Source organism: Electrophorus electricus, chromosome 3 (assembly GCF_041902795.1).
Source record: "Electrophorus electricus isolate QZ-2024a chromosome 3, ASM4190279v1, whole genome shotgun sequence".
Classification (NCBI taxonomy): Eukaryota; Metazoa; Chordata; class Actinopteri; order Gymnotiformes; family Gymnotidae; genus Electrophorus; species Electrophorus electricus.
The window spans coordinates 12,207,501-12,227,500 of NC_137499.1; the positions used below are offsets into that span (position 1 = coordinate 12,207,501).

General features: G+C 47.8%; 2 protein-coding genes across 24 annotated transcripts in view; both read right to left on the reverse strand.

The window, feature by feature from the left end:
* tanc1a (tetratricopeptide repeat, ankyrin repeat and coiled-coil containing 1a) overlaps window positions 1-14,852 on the reverse strand; it is a 53,579-nt gene extending 38,727 nt beyond the window's left edge. For 5 of the 19 annotated variants that reach the window (XM_081710354.1, XM_081710340.1, XM_081710345.1 and 2 more), the window contains exons 1-3: window positions 14,716-14,841; window positions 7,521-7,658; window positions 744-968 (exon numbers count right to left, since the gene is read on the reverse strand). In XM_081710354.1, the coding sequence (XP_081566480.1) occupies window positions 744-968; window positions 7,521-7,614 (319 nt within the window). In that variant the 5' untranslated portion in view covers window positions 7,615-7,658; window positions 14,716-14,841. Of the gene's footprint in view, window positions 1-743; window positions 969-7,217; window positions 7,233-7,520; window positions 7,659-13,895; window positions 14,389-14,659 lie in introns of those variants that run through there. The other 14 variants (XM_081710356.1, XM_081710347.1, XM_081710355.1 and 11 more) reach the window with 9 other exon arrangements.
* A 453-nt stretch (window positions 14,853-15,305) lies between these two features.
* Window positions 15,306-20,000, reverse strand: part of pkp4 (plakophilin 4) — an 18,081-nt gene continuing 13,386 nt past the window's right edge. For 4 of the 5 annotated variants that reach the window (XM_035530202.2, XM_035530199.2, XM_035530179.2 and 1 more), the window contains 8 exons: window positions 19,655-19,828; window positions 19,284-19,434; window positions 18,734-18,926; window positions 18,386-18,470; window positions 18,187-18,304; window positions 17,871-18,002; window positions 17,338-17,411; window positions 15,306-16,636 (listed from right to left, as the gene is read on the reverse strand). In XM_035530202.2, coding sequence (XP_035386095.2) covers window positions 16,400-16,636; window positions 17,338-17,411; window positions 17,871-18,002; window positions 18,187-18,304; window positions 18,386-18,470; window positions 18,734-18,926; window positions 19,284-19,434; window positions 19,655-19,828 — 1,164 coding nt within the window. In that variant the 3' untranslated portion in view covers window positions 15,306-16,399. The other variant, XM_081710359.1, reaches the window with a different exon arrangement.

Genomic DNA, 20,000 nt, shown 5'->3' on the forward strand with positions numbered 1-20,000 from the left:
ACAGAATTTTTGTATATGACCAGTAGATGGCAGTGTGCTCAAATGTACTGTACATATTAGGCCCGGTGTTAACTTCAGAGCTGTAAATGAGCATTTAACCATATTCTCCAGGTCACACATACAATTCCAAAATGTGTGTTCATCACAAACAGTGAAATGTAGGCTGTTTTGTTGCTGAGTAGGACAAAAGTGTGCGCTGTGGCAGGTGTGTGCTGTGGCAGGTGTGCGCTGGGTGGGGTGCGCTGTGGCAGGGGTGCGCTGTGGCAGGTGTGTGCTGTGGCAGGAGTGCGCTGGGTGGTGTGAGCTGTGGCAGGGGTGCGCTGTGGCAGGGGTGCGCTGTGGCAGGGGTGCGCTGGGTGGGGTGCGCTGTGGCAGGGGTGCGCTGTGGCAGGGGTGCGCTGTGGCAGGGGTGCGCTGGGTGGGGTGCGCTGTGGCAGGGGTGCGCTGTGGCAGGTGTGCGCTGTGGCAGGTGTGCGCTGGGTGGGGTGCGCTGTGGCAGGGGTGCGCTGTGGCAGGTGTGTGCTGTGGCAGGAGTGCGCTGGGTGGGGTGCGCTGTGGCAGGGGTGCGCTGTGGCAGGTGTGCGCTGTGGCAGGGGTGCGCTGTGGCAGGTGTGAGCTGTGGCAGGGGTGCGCTGTGGCAGGTGTGCGCTGTGGCAGGGGTGCGCTGTGGCAGGAGTGCGCTGGGTGGGGTGCGCTGTGGCAGGGGTGCGCTGTGGCAAGGGTGCGCTGTGGGGGTGATGTACCTGGAGACTTGGTGCTGGGTCTGACGGGCAACATGTAGGGCTGGCGACAAGGCAGCATGGGAGAGGCAGGGAGGGAGAGGGACACACCCCTGGACAAACCCGCCCGGGGAGGCTCATCCACGGGGTACGGCTGCACCGGCAGGGGCCCACTACCCATGGACCCCGGCGGAGCCAGGCCTCTCTGCAGAGCCATATACTGGGAGCAGGGGCTGAGCAACTCACCAGCTGTATGAATGAGAGAAAATCAGAAAGAGAGGGAGAGAGAGAGATTCTACAATTCTAACACCAATGAGAAAGAGGTGAAGTGTTACCCAGGCTAGTGTTGGATGTCTGCTTTCCCACTTAATGATATACTAAAGCACACTGAGTCACAGTGTGCCCGTGTGTGTGTGTGTGTGTGTGTGTGATCACCTTCACTCTGAGTCTTAGAAAGTCTGTGGAATAGAGACACCCCCACACACACCCTCTCCCCTGACACTTACAAACACACTCTATCATCACTGCCAGCTCCTCTGTTTACTACTGAATCCCAGGAGCACACACGCACACACACACACACACACACAGAAACACACACAAGGTCAAACACACACACAGTCACACACGCGCACACAGTCACACAGTCACACACACACTCTCCCTCAGTCTTCCTGGTCCCTGCCATTTCATCACAGGTCTCCCAGTATCTCTTCATGACCAACAGCTCTGTTCTCCGCAGACACAGTGGACACAAACCACCGGGCAGACTGGACTCCAAACACACTCCCCTGGAGAAACTGGAGAACTTCAGGGTCTTTTAGATTCCAAAGCAAACACACCAGCTTCACACTGTGGGCCAGGGTCTCATATAGATGCTTTAATGCCCAACCTATATGACAAAATGGCTAAAAATCCAACATGAACACTGAAGACATGGAATTGAGTAAAACAGAAAACCAGCATGTGTGCACAAGTTAAAAATAAAAGCACCAGGCCAGGTTCCAAATGCAGATACATGGCCAAAAGTGTAGCCAACCTCTGAAACCTCAGCCCCTCAGAGAGAGAGAGAGAGAGAGAGAGAGAGGGGGAGAGAGGGAGAGAGAGAGAGAGAGAGAGGGAGGGGGGAGGGGGAGAGAGACAGAGAGAGAGAGAGAGAGGGGGAGGGGGGAGGGGGAGAGAGACAGAGAGAGAGAGAGAGAGAGAGAGAGAGAGAGAGGGGGAGAGAGGGAGAGAGGGAGAGAGAGAGAGGGAGGGGGGAGGGGGAGAGAGAGAGAGAGAGAGGGGGAGAGAGGGAGAGAGAGAGAGGGGGAGAGAGAGAGAGAGAGAGAGAGAGAGAGAGAGAGAGGGGGAGAGAGGGAGAGAGAGAGAGGGGGAGAGAGAGAGAGAGAGAGAGAGAGGGGGGGAGAGAGAGAGAGAGAGAGAGAGGGGGAGAGAGGGAGAGAGAGAGAGGGGGAGAGAGAGAGAGAGAGAGAGAGAGGGAGGGAGGCATAGAGATTTGGAGAGAGAGAAAGGGAAAAAGAGATGGGGTACAGAGATAAAAAGAGAGAGATACAGACAGACAGACTGAAGCATGGTTAAGTGAGCTTCTAGTCCAGACTCAACGTGACATTCTATCTATGTAATATATGGGCTTAATTTGGACAAAAATCTAAAAAAAACAAAAAAAAACCAAGCAAGAACAAAACCACTTTGTATAGTGTAGATGTGAGTGTGCGTATGAGTGGGCGATGGAAAAAGGGAGAGAAAGAGAATGAGAGAAGAGAGGGAGATGTGGAAATAAGGTGATGAAGTGTTGGTCTGCAGTAGTGGTTTGTGTCTCCTGTTCTGCATCCCACTACCTCTCACCACCTCCCGCATCCCAGCCAATCACAGCCACCAAGGAGCGCCATCTGCAGGAGCCTAGGAGTCACTGCAGACCTGCAGTCATTGCGTTTCCCCCGTTTATTTATTCCAATTACACACAGACACCCTGTTCAGCAGAGATTAAATATTTATCTGGCTCGAAGTCATTGATATGTGGAACCAGTACTGGGAGTACTGGGATATGTGGGACCAACCCAGGACAGGCGTGATGTCTAGCCAAATGTGGACAGATCAAATAAGATGGCAGAAGTGGATCACTAATGTGACTCTGCCTTGTAGTGAAAGCAACAGGCTTATTCTGTTGGACGGGGTTAACATCTCAGCGCAATGTTCTCTGAAAGTCAGCCAGATCAGGCTGAACTCTGGGTAACCCAGGCCGGCGAGTGCAGTGGGTCCTGAATGTGTCAGTAATATTCCAAACGTGCCCACAGGATGTGGAGTGTTTCCACGCGCCTTAGGCCATCAAGGCGAGGCGAGGCAAGCTGTACCTGCGGACCGCCGACAGGGACTCGGCGCGAGGACCAAGGCTGTTCACTGTAGCGGGAGAGGAGGTGTTCTCTTGAACACGGGCGCTGCCACGTTACTGACACGCTAAGGCAGCATCGGGAGAAGACAGCCCTGCTAGAATGTGAGGCTGTTCACTGAAGATCAGACTATAGCAGTGACAGTTACTGGGTACAGAAAGAGAGACACACGCACACACCCGCACACACACAGAAGGAGAGAAGGTGGCTAGAGACAGATAGGAGGATAAGAAATGATGATGTCATTTTTAAACCAGCAGATGGCAAAGGAAAAGAAAGAAGAGTAAACCCATTAAACCCAACACACACAACAAACCCAATAAACCCAATAAACCCAACACACACAACAAACCCAATAAACCCAACACACACAACACACCCAATAAACCCAATACACACAACAAACCCATTAAACCCAACACACACAACACACACAACAAACCCAATAAACCCAATACACACAACACACACAACAAACCCAATAAACCCATTAAACCCAATACACACAACAAACCCATTAAACCCAATACACACAACACAACAAACCCAATACACACAACAAACACACACAACAAACCCAATATACCCAATACACACAACAAACCCATTAAACCCAATACACACAACACACACAACAAACCCAATACACATAACACAAACACACACACAACAAACCCAATATACCCAATACACACAACAAACCCATTAAACCCAATACACACAACAAACCCAACACACAACAAACCCAATAAACCCAATACACACTAAATGCACACAAAGGACAATAAACCCAATACACACTAAATGCACACAAAGGACAATAAGCCAAATACACATAGTGAGAAAAAGTGTGAAGGAATAATGAGGAGTGAAAACGTATTTTTTAAAAAACAAAAACACCCACCCACTTTTAAACTAATTGGAAATGAGAACACACATGTCGCCCCCTGCAGGCCTTGAACAGTCACCACACACTTTTTTGGTTTCAGCCCATTACAGAATTTGAACCACAGAGCTTGACCTAAAATGTCATGGCTTGGAAAGGCAGAGACTGCTTCCTGTCAAAAGCGCAGGAAGCAGGAAGTCGTCAAAGTTGAGATGTAAAAGTGTTTAAATGAAGCATGTCATGTTCACCTTCCTTCCCCCTATGCTTTAATGAGGACACAGGGTCTCTAGCTGCAGGGTTTTAATGGAGCTAACAAGACCAAAAACTTTTTAAGGATCAGTTCATCTCCCTACATCTTGTTGTGATGGGGGAGAGATGAGAACAGAGATCTGCGCGACTGGTCCACTAATAAAAAGACAAACCATCAAAAATATACAAAACCAGCAGTTACTTCAACCCACACAAACTGTTCAAAAACCCAAGGTCAGACCAGGAAGAACAAACCTGGCTGCCATGATCTGAAAAGCGTTTGCTGGGTCCGTGCAGTGTCCTACAATATAAAGGAGAGATTTTACAGAACATCTTGAAATGATCACAGATATAATCTGCCCTCCCCAACATCCGGAAAGTCCTCCGAAATTAACATCCTGTTTTTAACTGGCCATAAATTTTCATGACTGCAGCTACTTAATTACTCTGAATGGCGAGTTGGTCTCGCTGCACGCAGCGCGGCTCCTGGAAAGCAAATCAAACATAGACAACGCGAAAATACCAGCCGAAGTTTGTCATAACCAAATGTCCCGTAATAAGGACAGCGGGAAACACCTGTCTGTTTGTCCTGTAAGATCATAAAAGCGTCGGTGAGAGGACAACAGACGCACAGATCATGTGGCCAGCCTGTGTACGTCCTCCTACAGAACTGCCCCCCACTAGAGTCCAGTCACACAAAGAGGAGTCAGCAGGACGTGGGCATGTCACAGCTGAGACGACACTGGCAGAGTTTACACGTTGAAGCCCGCTTACTCACAACACCACCATTCACTCACACACACACAGCCTGACTCTACAACTTTCCCTAGAGCTACACTGTATATCAGTCAGATCCTCTCAAACATGAAACGTGCCTTTTCATTCCGGAGCTAAATGCCTGGATGCAATCGTTACGGGACTTCTAGTTCCAGGCCAGGAGAATGCTAAAATCCCACACTCCGTTTCCGGAATGTTGATACATGAAAGCGGCCAAATCCCCGGCAAAGCCGTTTTCTGGAAGGATTAAAAAGGTCGGCCGCATCAAACGGAATGTGTGAGAGTTAGGAAGTTAGGAAGAGGACGGAGCTTGTGAAGATGCACCAGTGAAGGAGCAAGGAAGAGCGAAAGCCTGAGAGAGAACAAATGTCAGCGACTGGCTGGAAAACCCCAAAAGGGGGTGAAAGCCAGTGAAACCAAGTGCAGTTACACTCCTGTTACCACGGTTACTGATCCCATGTAGCCCATCCCATGTGTAGTCCATCCCACGTGTATGTAATCTCAAGTGCCGCCCATCCCACGTGTGCAACTCCATCCAAAATGTCGTGTTTCTGTTCGTTGCTCCCAGGACACACGAGGCAGGAAGACGGCATGCTAGAAATCTGCCAGTATCACAGTCCTGTGTCCTCCAGTTCTGCCGTCACCCCGGCAACACCTTGCTCCACCTGTTCGACCTGGGACGCATGAGCACATACCGAGTGCTGCGATTCCACAGTACATCTCACTCTGTGCCAAAAGTCCCCGATTTAGCGCATCCCTGAGAGCACAGCCCATGGAGGCAGTCTGGGTTTGAAATTCCAAGCATGCCTTGAGTCAGTGCCCTCTGTAAGACAGCAGTCTTCATCCCCTGTAGCCAGCGCGAGGTGTTGTGAATAGTACGGGAGCAATATGTCCCACTAGAGAAGGAGACTCCGTAACTCAACTGGGCGTCTCTCCCAATGCCAGGTCCGGAGCGAGTTTATTGATGGTAGTAAGCCATATTTACCCTTCTAACACCGAGCCGAATAGCGGCTGAACTCGTTTTGGTGCGAGAGAGTCCCTTCACTTCGTACTAACTTAAAGTGGATTAGGAAGCCCAAACTTTTTTGCATGTGGGTCAGGTGCTGTTTGTTTGGCTGCTCTTAGACTTGACATGACACACTTAAAGTGAGTGCGCGAGTGAGTGAGTGAGTGCGCGAGTGAGTGAGTGCGCGAGTGAGTGAGGGAAGTGTGCGCAGTGAGGACAAACGAGGTTAATTGGAGTGGGCCCGCGGGGACCCAAATCAGGGACGACCGCGCAGAAGCGAAGGGAACTTGGCTCCAACCAAAAACTCCACATGGGGTGGCCATGGAAACGGGGCGGCCATGGAAACGTTGCCCAAACACGGTGAGGTCATAATGCAGGCCACTGCCATGCAGAGGATGCAAGAAAATTCTAGAGGATGGACAGGTGATGGACACGATTGGCTGACATGTGGTCAAGCAGTCTGGCAGCTGAGCTACAATTTAGTACAGTGTGTGTGTGTGTGTGTGTGTGTGTGTGTGTGTGTGTGTTGATCACTCCAGACAAGGATCTATACACTGTAGCTATAATGATATAATGTTTCACTCAGTACAGTGGGAAATGTTTACACAAGGCGAGACAAGCCAGCAGCCAATCAGGTCAGAGACATCCAAACCAACAGGCATTTCCCCCAAAGAAATGAGCCCTACCTGCCACATGTGCACAAACATGCGTGAACGGGCAAATTTCCAGGGATTACACAAACTAGCAGTTGTGAATAGGCAAATTTACAGGAATGACACAAACTAGCAGTTGTGAATAGGCAAATTTACAGGAATGACACAAACTAGCAGTTGTGAATAGGCAAATTTACAGGAATGACACAAACTAGCAGTTGTGAATAGGCAAATTTACAGGAATGACACAAACTAGCAGTTGTGAATAGGCAAATTTACAGGAATGACACAAACTGGCCAAGGACATTCAGCAAGTAAAGACTAGCGTTATATTACAATACGTCTGAGACACCACCCCACCCCCAACACACACACACACACACACACAGAAAACCAATGGAAGCAAGCAGTGATTCACCAGACTGAGAATAACTAGACATATTGTAACTTTACAACTGTATAAGGACCTAAAACGCATCAAAAAACTTTTAGCACAGAAAAAGAGCTGCAAGGTATTACAGTATATGACCTCCTGACCTGGAATATGACCCCTGACCTCCTGCCTCCTGTCAGCAGACCTCTGCCTAGGCAAGCTCACATGGAACGAACCGTTCAAGGAGAAATGAATTTGTCAGTTAGAAAGGTCTAAAAAAGATACAATGGGGAACGGAAAGTTCAAACCGACAAATTAAGATGCAGTTTGGTATTTTTATATGTTTATTAACTTTACCATAATGAGGATTATTTTGCCAATCTAATCCAGTAAACGTCCCACATGAACGCTGCCTTAATCCTAATCTGGAGAGTTACTATCAGATGAGCTGGGCACCCGGTCCTTACCTGAGTGTTTCGCCTTCCCTCCCGCTTCATGTCCTGTCTGGCGTCCTGCCTCGCGTCCTGTCTGGCGTCCTGCCTCGCGTCCTGTCTTAAGCATGACGAGACCCTTTTTGCTGTGCTCCGTTTGTCCTCACTCAGCTCCTGTGAAAAAAAAGTTGCTCACAGACCTTATTCAGACCAATAATGGCAACATGGGAGACACTTCAGCGGGCCCTCGGGTTTTACAACCCCGTGCTTCGCTCGGACACTTCCTCTCCTCCTTCCCCAACTCCTCACACTTCCCCTCCGTCGCCGTTGGGATGTTTGTCTGTCCGTGCGGCGCACCAGGACTTTTCTCACACTCCCCTAATCGTGCCTGACACGCTCGAAGCTAAACGGAGGAATTTTTGCGTGTGTGTGTGTGTGTGTGTGTGTGTGTGTTTGTACATCAGTGGAATAAAACAATATGAAGGCTGTGGTTCCACATCTGTTGAAGCTCTTTGGTCTAAGACTGCAGCCCCAGATCCCACACTCGCTCCGCAGCAGACGCAGCTTCGCTACAGCTCCTGCCGGTTCACTCGAAGACAAAGACCCGATGCTCAGACAGCTCGCTTCTGTAGCGCCACACGTGTGGCAGTGCATCATGAGACCGCAGACATCTCTGCAAGCCTGCTTCTCGCTTCTCAGAGGAAACGCCAGTCTGTCTGCCACTAGACCAGCCCGGCCCTACAAGATGAGTAATTTCCATTGTTCTGAACGTGAGAGGGCTGACCCAGGAACAGTTTTTGGTTTTCATACCCATCAGTATTATATGGACTCAGATTATATAAAGAGATGACAAGCAGCTGAATGGACACCAGCAAAGATGTTTGATCCATAAATTCTCCGTCTAGATTTTGTTAGACGTGTGCTCTGTTTCTCAGTTACGTCTGAAGATCCTTTTCACAATGGCACCGCACTAGATCGCAGAGAGACTAAAGACTGGTATGGGTCTCAAATACGAGAGAACACTCATGCATCGTGGTCTAATGGGCTCGGTTAAAAAAAGCCTGAGATGGATGGGTATAAAGACCATGAATACAGGGTTCATGGAAATAAAACAGGAATTATTAAAATAGCACGCTGGAGACCTATGGTTAGGGTTTAAGGCTCATAACGAATGCTGTCATGCATGCGAAGGCCCCTAGTTTCCGCACAGTCCCTTCAGAAGGCCCCTATTTTCCGCACAGTCCCTTCAGAAGGCCCCTAGTTTCTGCACAGTCCCGTCAGAAGGTCCCTAGTTTCTGCACAGTCCCGTCAGAAGGTCCCTAGTTTCTGCACAGTCCCGTCAGAAGGCCCCTAGTTTCTGCACAGTCCCGTCAGAAGGCCCCTAGTTTCTGCACAGTCCCTTCAGAAGGCCCCTAGTTTCTGCACAGTCCCTTCAGAAGGCCCCTAGTTTCTGCACAGTCCCTTCAGAAGGCCCCTAGTTTCTGCACAGTCTCTTCAGATCTACATACACTGAACCAAACCCAGCTCAGTAGAAAGCACAGCAGACACCTTGGGGGGAGAAGCAGCACTGCAGATCATTTTGAAATTACTTTTGTTACAACATCACTGAAGCATACAAAGGTTGAGATGGAAAACAAGTCATGAGAATGGCTACAGCCACAACCTGTAAACAGTCAAAAATGTTTAACATGTTGACAGCCTCCATGTGTGCTACAGGGTCATGGAGAGCAGCTTAGAACATCCTATACCACTGGAGTCACCACAGGAAGACACTCGTTTGAGTGTATTAAAGAGTTTTTGGGATAAACTCTCTGGAACTGATTAGTTGTTGCTAGGCTGAACAGCCAAACTAATTGCCACCAGCCTCCCTTTAAAATGGGCATGACTTGCAGAATCGACTGGTTCGGTCTGAAACTAATTGCTTGGACCTGAGGAGACCACTTCCTGCTGCTCAGGAGACGTGGTGTGTGAAGGCGAGTGGAGAACACGTCCAGGCACCGTCTCCATGCCGCTTCCTGCCAGCCACCATTTCCTGCATGTCTTCACTGGCAAACGCACATGTGCTCTGCAGGAAGTGAGGTCACGCAGGAAGACTCAAGGACAAAACCAGGTCCTCAGGACCTTGCCACACACACACAAATACTCACAACACACCACACACACACACAGAAACACATACAAATACTCACAACACACACCACACACACACACATACAAATACTCACAACACACACCACACACACACACATACAAATACTCACAACACACACCACACACACACATACAAATACTCACAACACACACCACACACACACATACAAATACTCACAACACACACCACACACACACATACAAATACTCACAACACACACCACACACACACATACAAATACTCACAACACACACCACACACACACATACAAATACTCACAACACACACCACACACACACATACAAATACTCACAACACACACCACACACACACATACAAATACTCACAACACACCACACACACACATACAAATACTCACAACACACCACACACACACAGACACACATACAAATACTCACAACACACACACACAGACACACATACAAATACTCACAACACACCACACACACACACACAGACACACATACAAATACTCAACACACCGCACACACACACACGGTGATGATGTAAGCCAACCAGAACCATCTGCCACATTACAGTGCCTGTTTCCAATGACACACATGAGTTAGTCACTAAAGACACCCATATGCATAAACCCCTAAAAGACTCATATGTACCATATACAAAACCTTAAAAACAAATATGCAGACCAGAGCTGCCATAAGCAATCATACTACAATTCTAAGAGCTTAACACACCTATTGGCTCCTATTACAAACATATTTACTTATCATTTGTTTCAAATATGTGAAATGGTACTATATATGGTACAATATGGTACTACATATGAAATAGGCTGTAATCCTGTAAAAAACAAAATACATGTTTAATAGTAACTAAAATATATTAAGCCACGACCATATGTAATTTTTCCAGACTTTCCTCACTGGAATGTAACAAAGGCGGCGTAGTGTAGCTGCTGTGAATTATGGGAACCTTGGAAACCATGGCAACCAAAAGCCCAGGACATGTTCCCCACACTCAGTCTGTGTGGGTTCCTGACCCCCTGGTCATTCAGAACACATTCCCCTTTTGTCTCCGCCTGACGTTTGTTTGGTTTTTCCTTCGCTGTCCGGGCGTTTGTTTGACTGTCCTGTGAAGCCCTTGGCACAGTGACGGGATCACATCACCTAGCGTGTGGGATGAGCAGTGCCGCGCTTGTAACTTTGAGCGGTAAGGAGGCGGACGCGTGTGCTGAGAGAGGCGAGATTTATTATGGGCAAATCCAGAATCAGAGTCGTTATCGTAGTCCAGGGTGAAACAGCCGACACGGAGAGTATGGGGATACATGAGTAAACAAAACAAGAGTACACGAAAGCAAACGGGAATCAGGCTATAACAGAGGACTAGGGAAAAGTCGGAGCTAAGGCTAGGGGAAACAAACGTAAACACAATGATTCAAATATACATACAACCATCAATGAACTAAACACATTCACAAATTCAAATGAACAGCCATGACCAAAGCACACTACAGGGTTTAAATACATGAACTTCCCAAAACTAGAAACGAGGGACAGGTGTACGCAATCAAACAATGTGAGGACAAAATGAAACTATGGAACTAAACACAAGACTGGGAAAACACGGAACACGGAGGACGGTATAGACTGATCGTGGCAGCACTCAGAGGTGCCCGCACTGCTAAATCAATTGTAAATGGACACATCTGTGCTGAGCCTTGCTTAAGTGTGAGGTGTGAATGAAGCCAAACTCATTTGACTAGCAACAAAGCATGATATCACTCAGAGACACTGTGTTACCAAGAGAAAAAACGTTTTACCCTTCGGGGCTATTTCCAGATGGAGCGTCGCTGAAAACGTTTATTGATTAATCTATATAAATTCAGTTCAAAGCCAGATAAGTGCAGGGACAAATTGATAAATAGTTGTATGCATATTCATGTGTATTCATGCATATTAATGTATAATCATGTTTATTAATTTCAGGCTAATCGGCGATGTTCAAGAACTGTTCTAATGTGAGAACGTGCGTTTTTATGGGAGAGGCTGGAAACACGCTGCTTGCCCTCCCCAGTATCAGATTAAAGAGTAGAGAATACTGCATTAAGAATTCACTTTACTGTGTCTGCCAAAACAGTCCAAAACCAAGCGACTGGAAAGGTCTGGTCTGACCGCTGCTGACCCAGAACTTTTAATGACTGCTTAATTTGTAGTTTCTGGTAATTGTATGTTGCTCTGGGCCACATGTAATACTTAGATCTGGGCTTAATTGGACCAAAAAGGTGTAATCAGATGGCGAAGGCCAGAAAATAACGAGCGCTAGGAAGACGAAAGGATATGACTGGAAGAACAAACAATAGAACAGAGTCTGCTCAAGGCCCAAGTCCGGCGTGAGGCTGAATACTGCATATCTGTGACATGTGATGCTTATTATGACTTTAACTGTGACTAATCTGAAATTCCCAATTCCTTGGCGGTGCTGTTCCGGTAAGGGAGGAATGAGGACAGAGACATCTAAATAGGTTTTATGGCTGCAACCTTGGGGACAATGGCCTCGATTCCTTATATGGAAATCCTGCCCTAAATATCCTCCCTAGCTTACCATCTGAATAAGAAATCTGACTCGTGAGTGGTCTTAACGAGGGTCCGGTCCCAACATCGAGTGCTCCCTGGGCCTTTAAGTTGAGCCGTGCATAACGCAAAGTGACCAAAAACAAAGAGAAAAAAAATTCATAAGTGTCATCAGCGGATGATGATAAAACAGGAACATACAGTAATAATGGCATAGCAGATCACAAGTGTCACAAAATTTATGGCTTAAAGAGAGGTTTGTTTGTGTGTGTGTGTGCGTGCGTTTGCCCGCGTGTGTCAGTGTGTCAGAATGTGGTGGTGGGTTTTAATGCGCATGACCGTAACAAGAGTAACGTAACTTTCCCTAAAACTAAACACAGAACCAACTCCTCTTTCCATTATCAAGGCATAGAAAAAACGCCATGATGTCATCACGGAGCAGACGCTTCCCTGTGAACACACTCCTTTTGCAGAAAACCCACAAAACCGAAGGGTCCCTGAATTCCACACGGCGACAGGCTAAAGCAGGTGGGCTAAACAGTCCATAGTGGAGCAGTTTCAGTCTTGATAGTCTCATTTAGAGGCAGACGAAGGTTAATTTTTGAATATGTATTTGATCTGAACTTATCCCTAGGCATGATTAGTTCTGTCAATTGAGCATTAACCAGTCTGAATGTGACTCATCTCTGCTAATGACATGTTTAAACACTTCTTAAGGCATTCTCTCTCTAAGACGTGGTGTTTAAACACTTCTTAAGGCATTCTCTCTCCAAGACATGGTGTTTAAACACTTCTTAAAGCCTCCCCTCACCTTGATTTGCCCCACACTTGGCTATTAAGAAAACCACCACTCTTATCAACCAGCATAACTCTCCTCAGGCCAAAGAGTAGACAGGCTGCATTAAGCAATTAAAAATGAACTAACCAGAAGATCTAAGACTGAATCCACTGGGGTGTGTAGGGAGGCCTTCCTGCTGAGATGCATCTTAAAAAGCTGGGGTCTGTCACCATACTGGTATTTGCACTGGTAATCGTACTGGTATTTGCACTGGTAATCCTACTGGTATTTGCACTGGTATAGTGCTGCCTGAAAACAATTACAGGACAAATGAAGAAATAAATGAATGACGTGCCCAGCATCACGTAGTCCCTAGCGGTAGAACAGCAGAGGGCATCTGCAGGGAGGCTCCTCGTTTTGACCAAACCCCTCAAGTCATTAACAGCTGAACAAAAAAGTTGACATTGAGTTGTTAGCTGGAATTCAGATGGCTTCTCAGTAAAGGAACATGTTTCTGAAGTCCACCTGTCTGTACACACCAGGACAGAACAGAAAGGCGGCCAAGTGAACCACATTTTAGAAGAGGCAGTATAAATCTCACATTTATCAGTGTAGTATCAAAATCATGACAGTTAAGTCTTTTTCTAATAAATACACAATGACATCTCCAAGACACTGTAATAAAAGAAAATAACTTGCCTGTATATAAACTGGTGATACAGCCATCAGCAAATAATTATGGAAAATCTCTACTGCGCAGAGCCATAGTACTTTAAAGCACACTACCCAGATGAGGAGTGGATGAGGGACAGGTAAGTAGCCATTACAAAGAAATCACAAGCTGCCCTCAAGCAGTAAAGCTGAACCCAGACCCGGGAGAGGAGCCTAAAGCAAGTGTCTGTTACAGAGAGCAAAGCAGCACTGACCGTACTGTCGACCCGACCTCCAGTCCGCAGAACATTAGCCCAGAGTCTTCAAATCTCAGTCAAAACTGGATTAGGAATAACCACGTGACTGTGTAAAACTTTAACGATCCACTTTCCCCTGGACGGTCTCACAGGTCACTTCCATTGGTAGAGATGGGTGTATCAACATCTGGGCTTTACGCTTCTGAGAACACGCATGCATTACCACGGTTTCTTTTTTAAAAACACATGCTCGTGTCTTACATTTCACATCTTTTTAAACCAACGTGACAGAGCATTATGGTTTGGTTTGTTTGCTTGTTGGTAGTCGTATGTCGTTGTGAAAATATCCCATCCAAAGAAGCGTAAATAATGAAGCAAACACGCAAGCCCTGCATCTGTGGTGTGACCACAACGTTCGCGCATTGCCACAGCTCTGGGGACAGCTCTGGCACGCACCGATGACTTCTGGACGCCAAAGTCCTATCCGTCAAAGCGCACCAGTGCAGGGTGGCACTGTAGTTCTCCACCACGCACAGATCTCATCGCAGCAGCAATCACAACCCTGGCATCGCTCGCTCGTGCATATAGTGGCATTAACATGGCGAACAACAACTTCCACCAGAACAACTTTCACAGGAAATAAAAGACCTTAAATTCCCCGCCTTGTGTTTTGTCAATACATTTACAAAGAGGCTAAACAACAACAAAACCTCTCCGTGTTTGAAAGCGCGCCAGACTTCCCACGCAACTGAAATAAGCGTTAAAAATGAACCGTGACTTACAGCGCAGCCGACGAGACAACGATGAGACAAAGATGAGATAACGACGAGACACGCACCTGCTTTATCTCGCACTGTCCGAACTCCGACTCCGACTCCGTTAACTCGGCTGCACGAGGATACCGAACTCCTCCCTCGCGCGCAGTGTGGTCACGCCAGGCGGAGCCGAGGGCGCGCGGGGACTGCTGACACAACTCCACCTGTGTCGGTAGCGCACGTGTCTACTAAGGTGCACGCAGCGCAGAGCTCTCGAGTTCAGTTTTAGGTGCAAATTAAGTGCGTATTCATCATTTTATTATATTATTAGATTTTATAGTGATTGAATCGTATACTCTTTATCTTTAAGTGCAAAACATGTGTTACGCTTTGTTTTGATACTGCAAAAAAGTATAGCAAATTATATGGCATGATATGAGCTATCACGCTCTCAGTAATTACATTAGCGGGAGACACGAAATAGCCTACGTAACTTGACGTCATGGTTTTGTTTTCGCCCTTTAGCGCCTCTTTGTGGCTCTTGCTGGAATAGCAACAGAAGAAACTGCTATTAATATCGAACAGAACACACAAACAAAAGATGACTGAAGCGAGCACCCAGTCCCAGGTGTCATTTTACATGACAAAACATTTTAAAAACACACACATCACGTATACAAAAACAAATGTTCATCTTTATTTCTGATAGTGTGTCCATAAGGTCTCTAATATATTCATACAGCTCTACTTAAGTATGGAACATGTCACAGGTCTTGTGCTGTAGTGCACACACCACACATTTCTACGATAAACCGACAGGTTCGTACAGGACTCCGGGGCACACACTAATTTTAACAGTAAGTACATCAATGAGACTGGACAAGGGGACATTTTGTTACCATTGCACAGTACATTATTAGAATTTTTGTCTTTCACAGATATGAGATCATCAAAGTTTTTGCCCCATTCATTCATATCATTTATGCATAGTTTATGCATAATGCATAATTATTCATTAACATTATTTAGCTATACCATTTAAATTGTTCTAATGACTGGGGTCATTCTTTCAACATGCCATTAAGGAAAAAATATCAAGAAAAAAATAACAGAACATAATCCAATTTGAAAATGAAACACAAATGGAGCATAGATGTCACACTCTCCTTAAAATAAGAACAATAACAAGAACAGAAAAAACATTAATATGATAATTTCATATATCCTTCTTTGGCTCACACACAACTGTATTATATCCTTCTTTCAATCTCAGATGAAAGTAAGACTTTGATTCAAGTTACAAGTCAGCCACACGCACACACACACACACACGCGCGCACGCATGCTCACGCTCTCACACGTGCACATGCACATACATGATTCTTTCCACAGGCTCTGTCGTGGGAGGTTACTGCAGTCTGACGTACGTGCGCACGCACACTCCGTGGCCGGCAGGGGCGTGGCTCTGCTCCTGCTACTCCGACAGCAGGGCGCAATTTCACGGGGACAATGTCCCCATAGACTTCTCATAGGAACGTGGGAATAGGTAGAGATACATGTGATCCAACGGGTTCATGAGTAGGCCATCACCCTGCAATTGTCTGTGACCACACACACACACACGCACACACACACACCCCTCCATCCTCTCGTGCCTACACCCATGAGTCTGGAGATGATGGGTAGGCCTTCACCCTGCAATTGTCTGTGACCATACACACGTACACACACACACACACACACACACACCCCTCCATCCTCTTGTGCCTACACCCATGAGTCTGGAGATGACGGGTAGGCCTGAGACCTGTACGAAGGCCTACGGGTGGTGGAGTAGAAATCCACATAGTTGGTGCGTTTGAGCGCCTGCTGCTCGCTCACCACAGGGCAGGGGAACGCCTCGTCTGGGTAGCCGTCGCCGTAGCCCACCGGGGATGCCACATACATTCCATAGGTGTCATAGGCTCTCGGATTGGGCTCATCGGAATGGTACGGGTGGCCAAGCTGCAGAGATAGGCATGGGATGAGTGACGGGGGGGAAGTTCTTCCTGACTACGCCTGATTCGCCGGATCATCTGCTCATTTTGATTGGGTTCACTGTATGGCTCTTTGGACAACGCTGGCTGATGTTAAAGGGTTCAATTTGACCCCTCGGAGGGATCGGCCTTCGAATCCGGCCGGCAGCTCTGAACCTGACGCTGGAGTCCACAGCGCACGGCTCCTACATCTGGGACTTTTACGATCTCCATTAACCGCTCACGGGGCCTCATAAATCCGTGGCTAGTGTTTAATGGGACGTAATGGGGCGCACTGACCACACTGGTCGACTCGGGGTTGATTCAATCGGTCAAGACAATAAAACATGACAGATTTTACGCATTTAGGTGCTGACTTTGTTTAAGCAGTCGCGGAAAAATCCATCATAAAAGGTCAAGAAATTCAGGCGATTGTGAAACACTCTGTCCTGACACAATCTCTCCAATGTTATTTAAAAAAAGCCAAGTTGGAAATCCCTGAAAGAAGGCGGCACTGAGGATGGCAGAGATTACGTATAAAAATGCTGTATAATCTATTTATAAATGCTGGATGATTTTATCAGCATTTCCCAGTGAACTTGCAAACAGCTTTAAGCCAAATGTGTAGTTTGATTTTAAATGTGTGTGTGTGTGTGTGTGTGTGTGTGTGTGTGTGTGTGAGCAGCTCACCTGCGGCCTGTGAGGTTCCTCGAAGGAAGGAGAGGGGTAGGAGCTTATGAAATAGGCCGAATGCTTCCCGGACCCTCAAACACAAAGCACAAAGCAGCTTTCATTTCTGTATCCACGAGGCAGCAGCCACAGCGCCTCCTTTTTAAAGGAGGATGGGTGATCCGTGCCCATATCAAAGCCCTTCCATAACCTCGCTGATATTCCTGTCTGAGCTTTAAAGCACAACATTCTGCCAGAACTTTGCTCCTAGAAACCGTCTGCGGAATCGCTCAAACGGAACGCCAGCGGAATGAAGAGAAACATTCCCAATGCACATTTTTCACTTGCGTCTCCGGAGGGGTACTGCACATCACTAAAGAGGGGGGCACAGAAGTGACAGCGTGTCTGACATTTTACTGACTGTCACAGTGATTTGAAAGGCTTGTGGGCGTAACAGCCTACTCAAATCCGTTGGGGTAGCTTTTAAATCTTTTTATTTACACCACCACCGGTGACGCATGGAAAGGCCCGTGGGTGTGTGATCCCAGGCCTACCTGTGTAAAGGGTCTTGTTTCGGTTGGCGTCTCCGTAGTAGTTGTGAAGTTGCATAGAAGACTGAGCCCTCCTCTTGCTCAGACGATGCTCTCTTATACCCAGCATGGCCGGGGAGGAAGTGGCGCTGCCGCCTAGCAACGATAAACACAACATATAAATAAATAAACAAACAAAAAAAGCTACAGAAGAGGGATAAGTAGGATTACATCAAAACATCCCGTCGGTTAAGAATTTTCCTAAAAATTAGCGCTTACTTATTTTTGCCCCGTTCACTGTGACTTTACCCACAGTCCTTTGCTGGTGGTTCCGGCTCACCTGACTGGATGACAGGTGACGTCTGTAAGTTGCTTGTTGGTAGGGTGGGCTGCGACCGGTACCGGTCTCGCTCCAGCGTCGACACCGGGGTGACGAAATGGTTCTGGGTCCACCCGTCCTGTTGGCATGGAAACACGAGAACTGCGGTGCAAGCCCATGTGAGCTGGAACCACAGTGCGGGCGGAGCAGGGCGGTTTACCTTTTTGTAGATGTTGCGCAGGTCTCTGTACTGCCACAGGGTGTTGAGCACCTGAGCTGCAGCCTTAGCAACCTTCATGGAATACCTGCATGACAGAGAGAAGGGGTGGGTTGGGCCTCCAGCCTCACCTCCAAACGGTTCATCTACACAAACAGCAAACTATCACAAGCAAAGTCACTGCTATGAATCCAACCTTTTGAAGGAACTAGATTTGCTTCATTGTTATCCACTTTATGTCAGATACACCTCATATTTCATTCCATATACCCCTGCATCCTGCCCACCTGCCCCATGGCCCGCCCACCTATCCTCCGGCCCGCCCGTCTCCCCCATGGCCCGCCCACCCACCTCTCCCCGCGGCCACGGCTGATGGTGACCAGCTTGTGGATGCCGCCGGCGTGGGCGAGGGCACGGGCGTTCTCCATGTTCCTGTTGGCCACCTCGTGCAGGGCGCAACACACCGCCGCCACCGTCTCGTCAGAGAGCAGCGCCGGGCCCTGGCCTGGCAGCCGCATCACCAGGTCCGGCATGGCGTACTTCCCTGCAGGGGGCAGAGCAACAGAGCCCACCTCTTTGTGACATCATCTCAGAGAGAGAAAGTTCCAACATCATCAGAGGTGACATACAGTAAATTATCTTTGTAATAGTGATTATGTCCAGCTTAAGGATACAGTCTGTGCATTTAGCGATAGTCCCCATTTAGATGTACTGCATACACATAAAATCAAAAAGAAAACAAATAAAAACTAAACAAATCTGATGAAAAATCTCCCCCAAAGCTCTAAATCTGTTCACTCTGTTAACACAAGCATAAAGTCTTACTAGCATCATTTAACTGACTGTGCCTTTAATGCACACGTGGCTGCCAAATAAATTCATCTCAGCTTCAGCAACTGACCAATCAGCTCCTTGTTCCTGGCGTCTAGAGCCATGTTGCGTAGTGCAGTTGCCACAGAGCAAACCACCCTGTCGTTATCCATCCTGAGCAGCTCCACCAGGATGGGCAGACCCTTCTCCTTACGCACTGCAGCCCGGATATATGCTGCAAACTGATCACACACACACACACACACACACACACACACACACACATACACACACACACACATACACACATACACACATACACACACACACATACACACATACACACACACACACACACACAAAGGCAAAACTGGCAGCAACCTTTTCTCATTAATAACGCTTTCAGCAGACTGTGCTGTACAGACACTGTGCTGCACTGTAATAGTAGCTAGCATGTCCTACCCTCCAACTCCCCGCCGACAGGTTCTGCAGCGATCCGGCTGCCCCCTCCAGTGTGGCCGGGTTGGAGCTCTCTGCCAGCAGGGTGAGGTACGGCTTAACCACCGACGGGTGCCACAGCATCTCTGCACCCTTCGGGCTGCCCGCGAAGCCAGGGATGGGCCCCACGCCGTCCCACTGCGCAGAGATCAGAGCAGAGATGTCACCGTCAGGTCCGCTCAGCTGGGCTGCAAGGCTCTGGGGCAGTAAGGCTAGAGGGTTTATGGGGCTGGCGAAGTTGGCGGGGTCAGTGGGGCTGATGTGGTCAGGGAGTTTGGTGGGGTTGGTGTGGACTAGGGCTTGCTAGGGT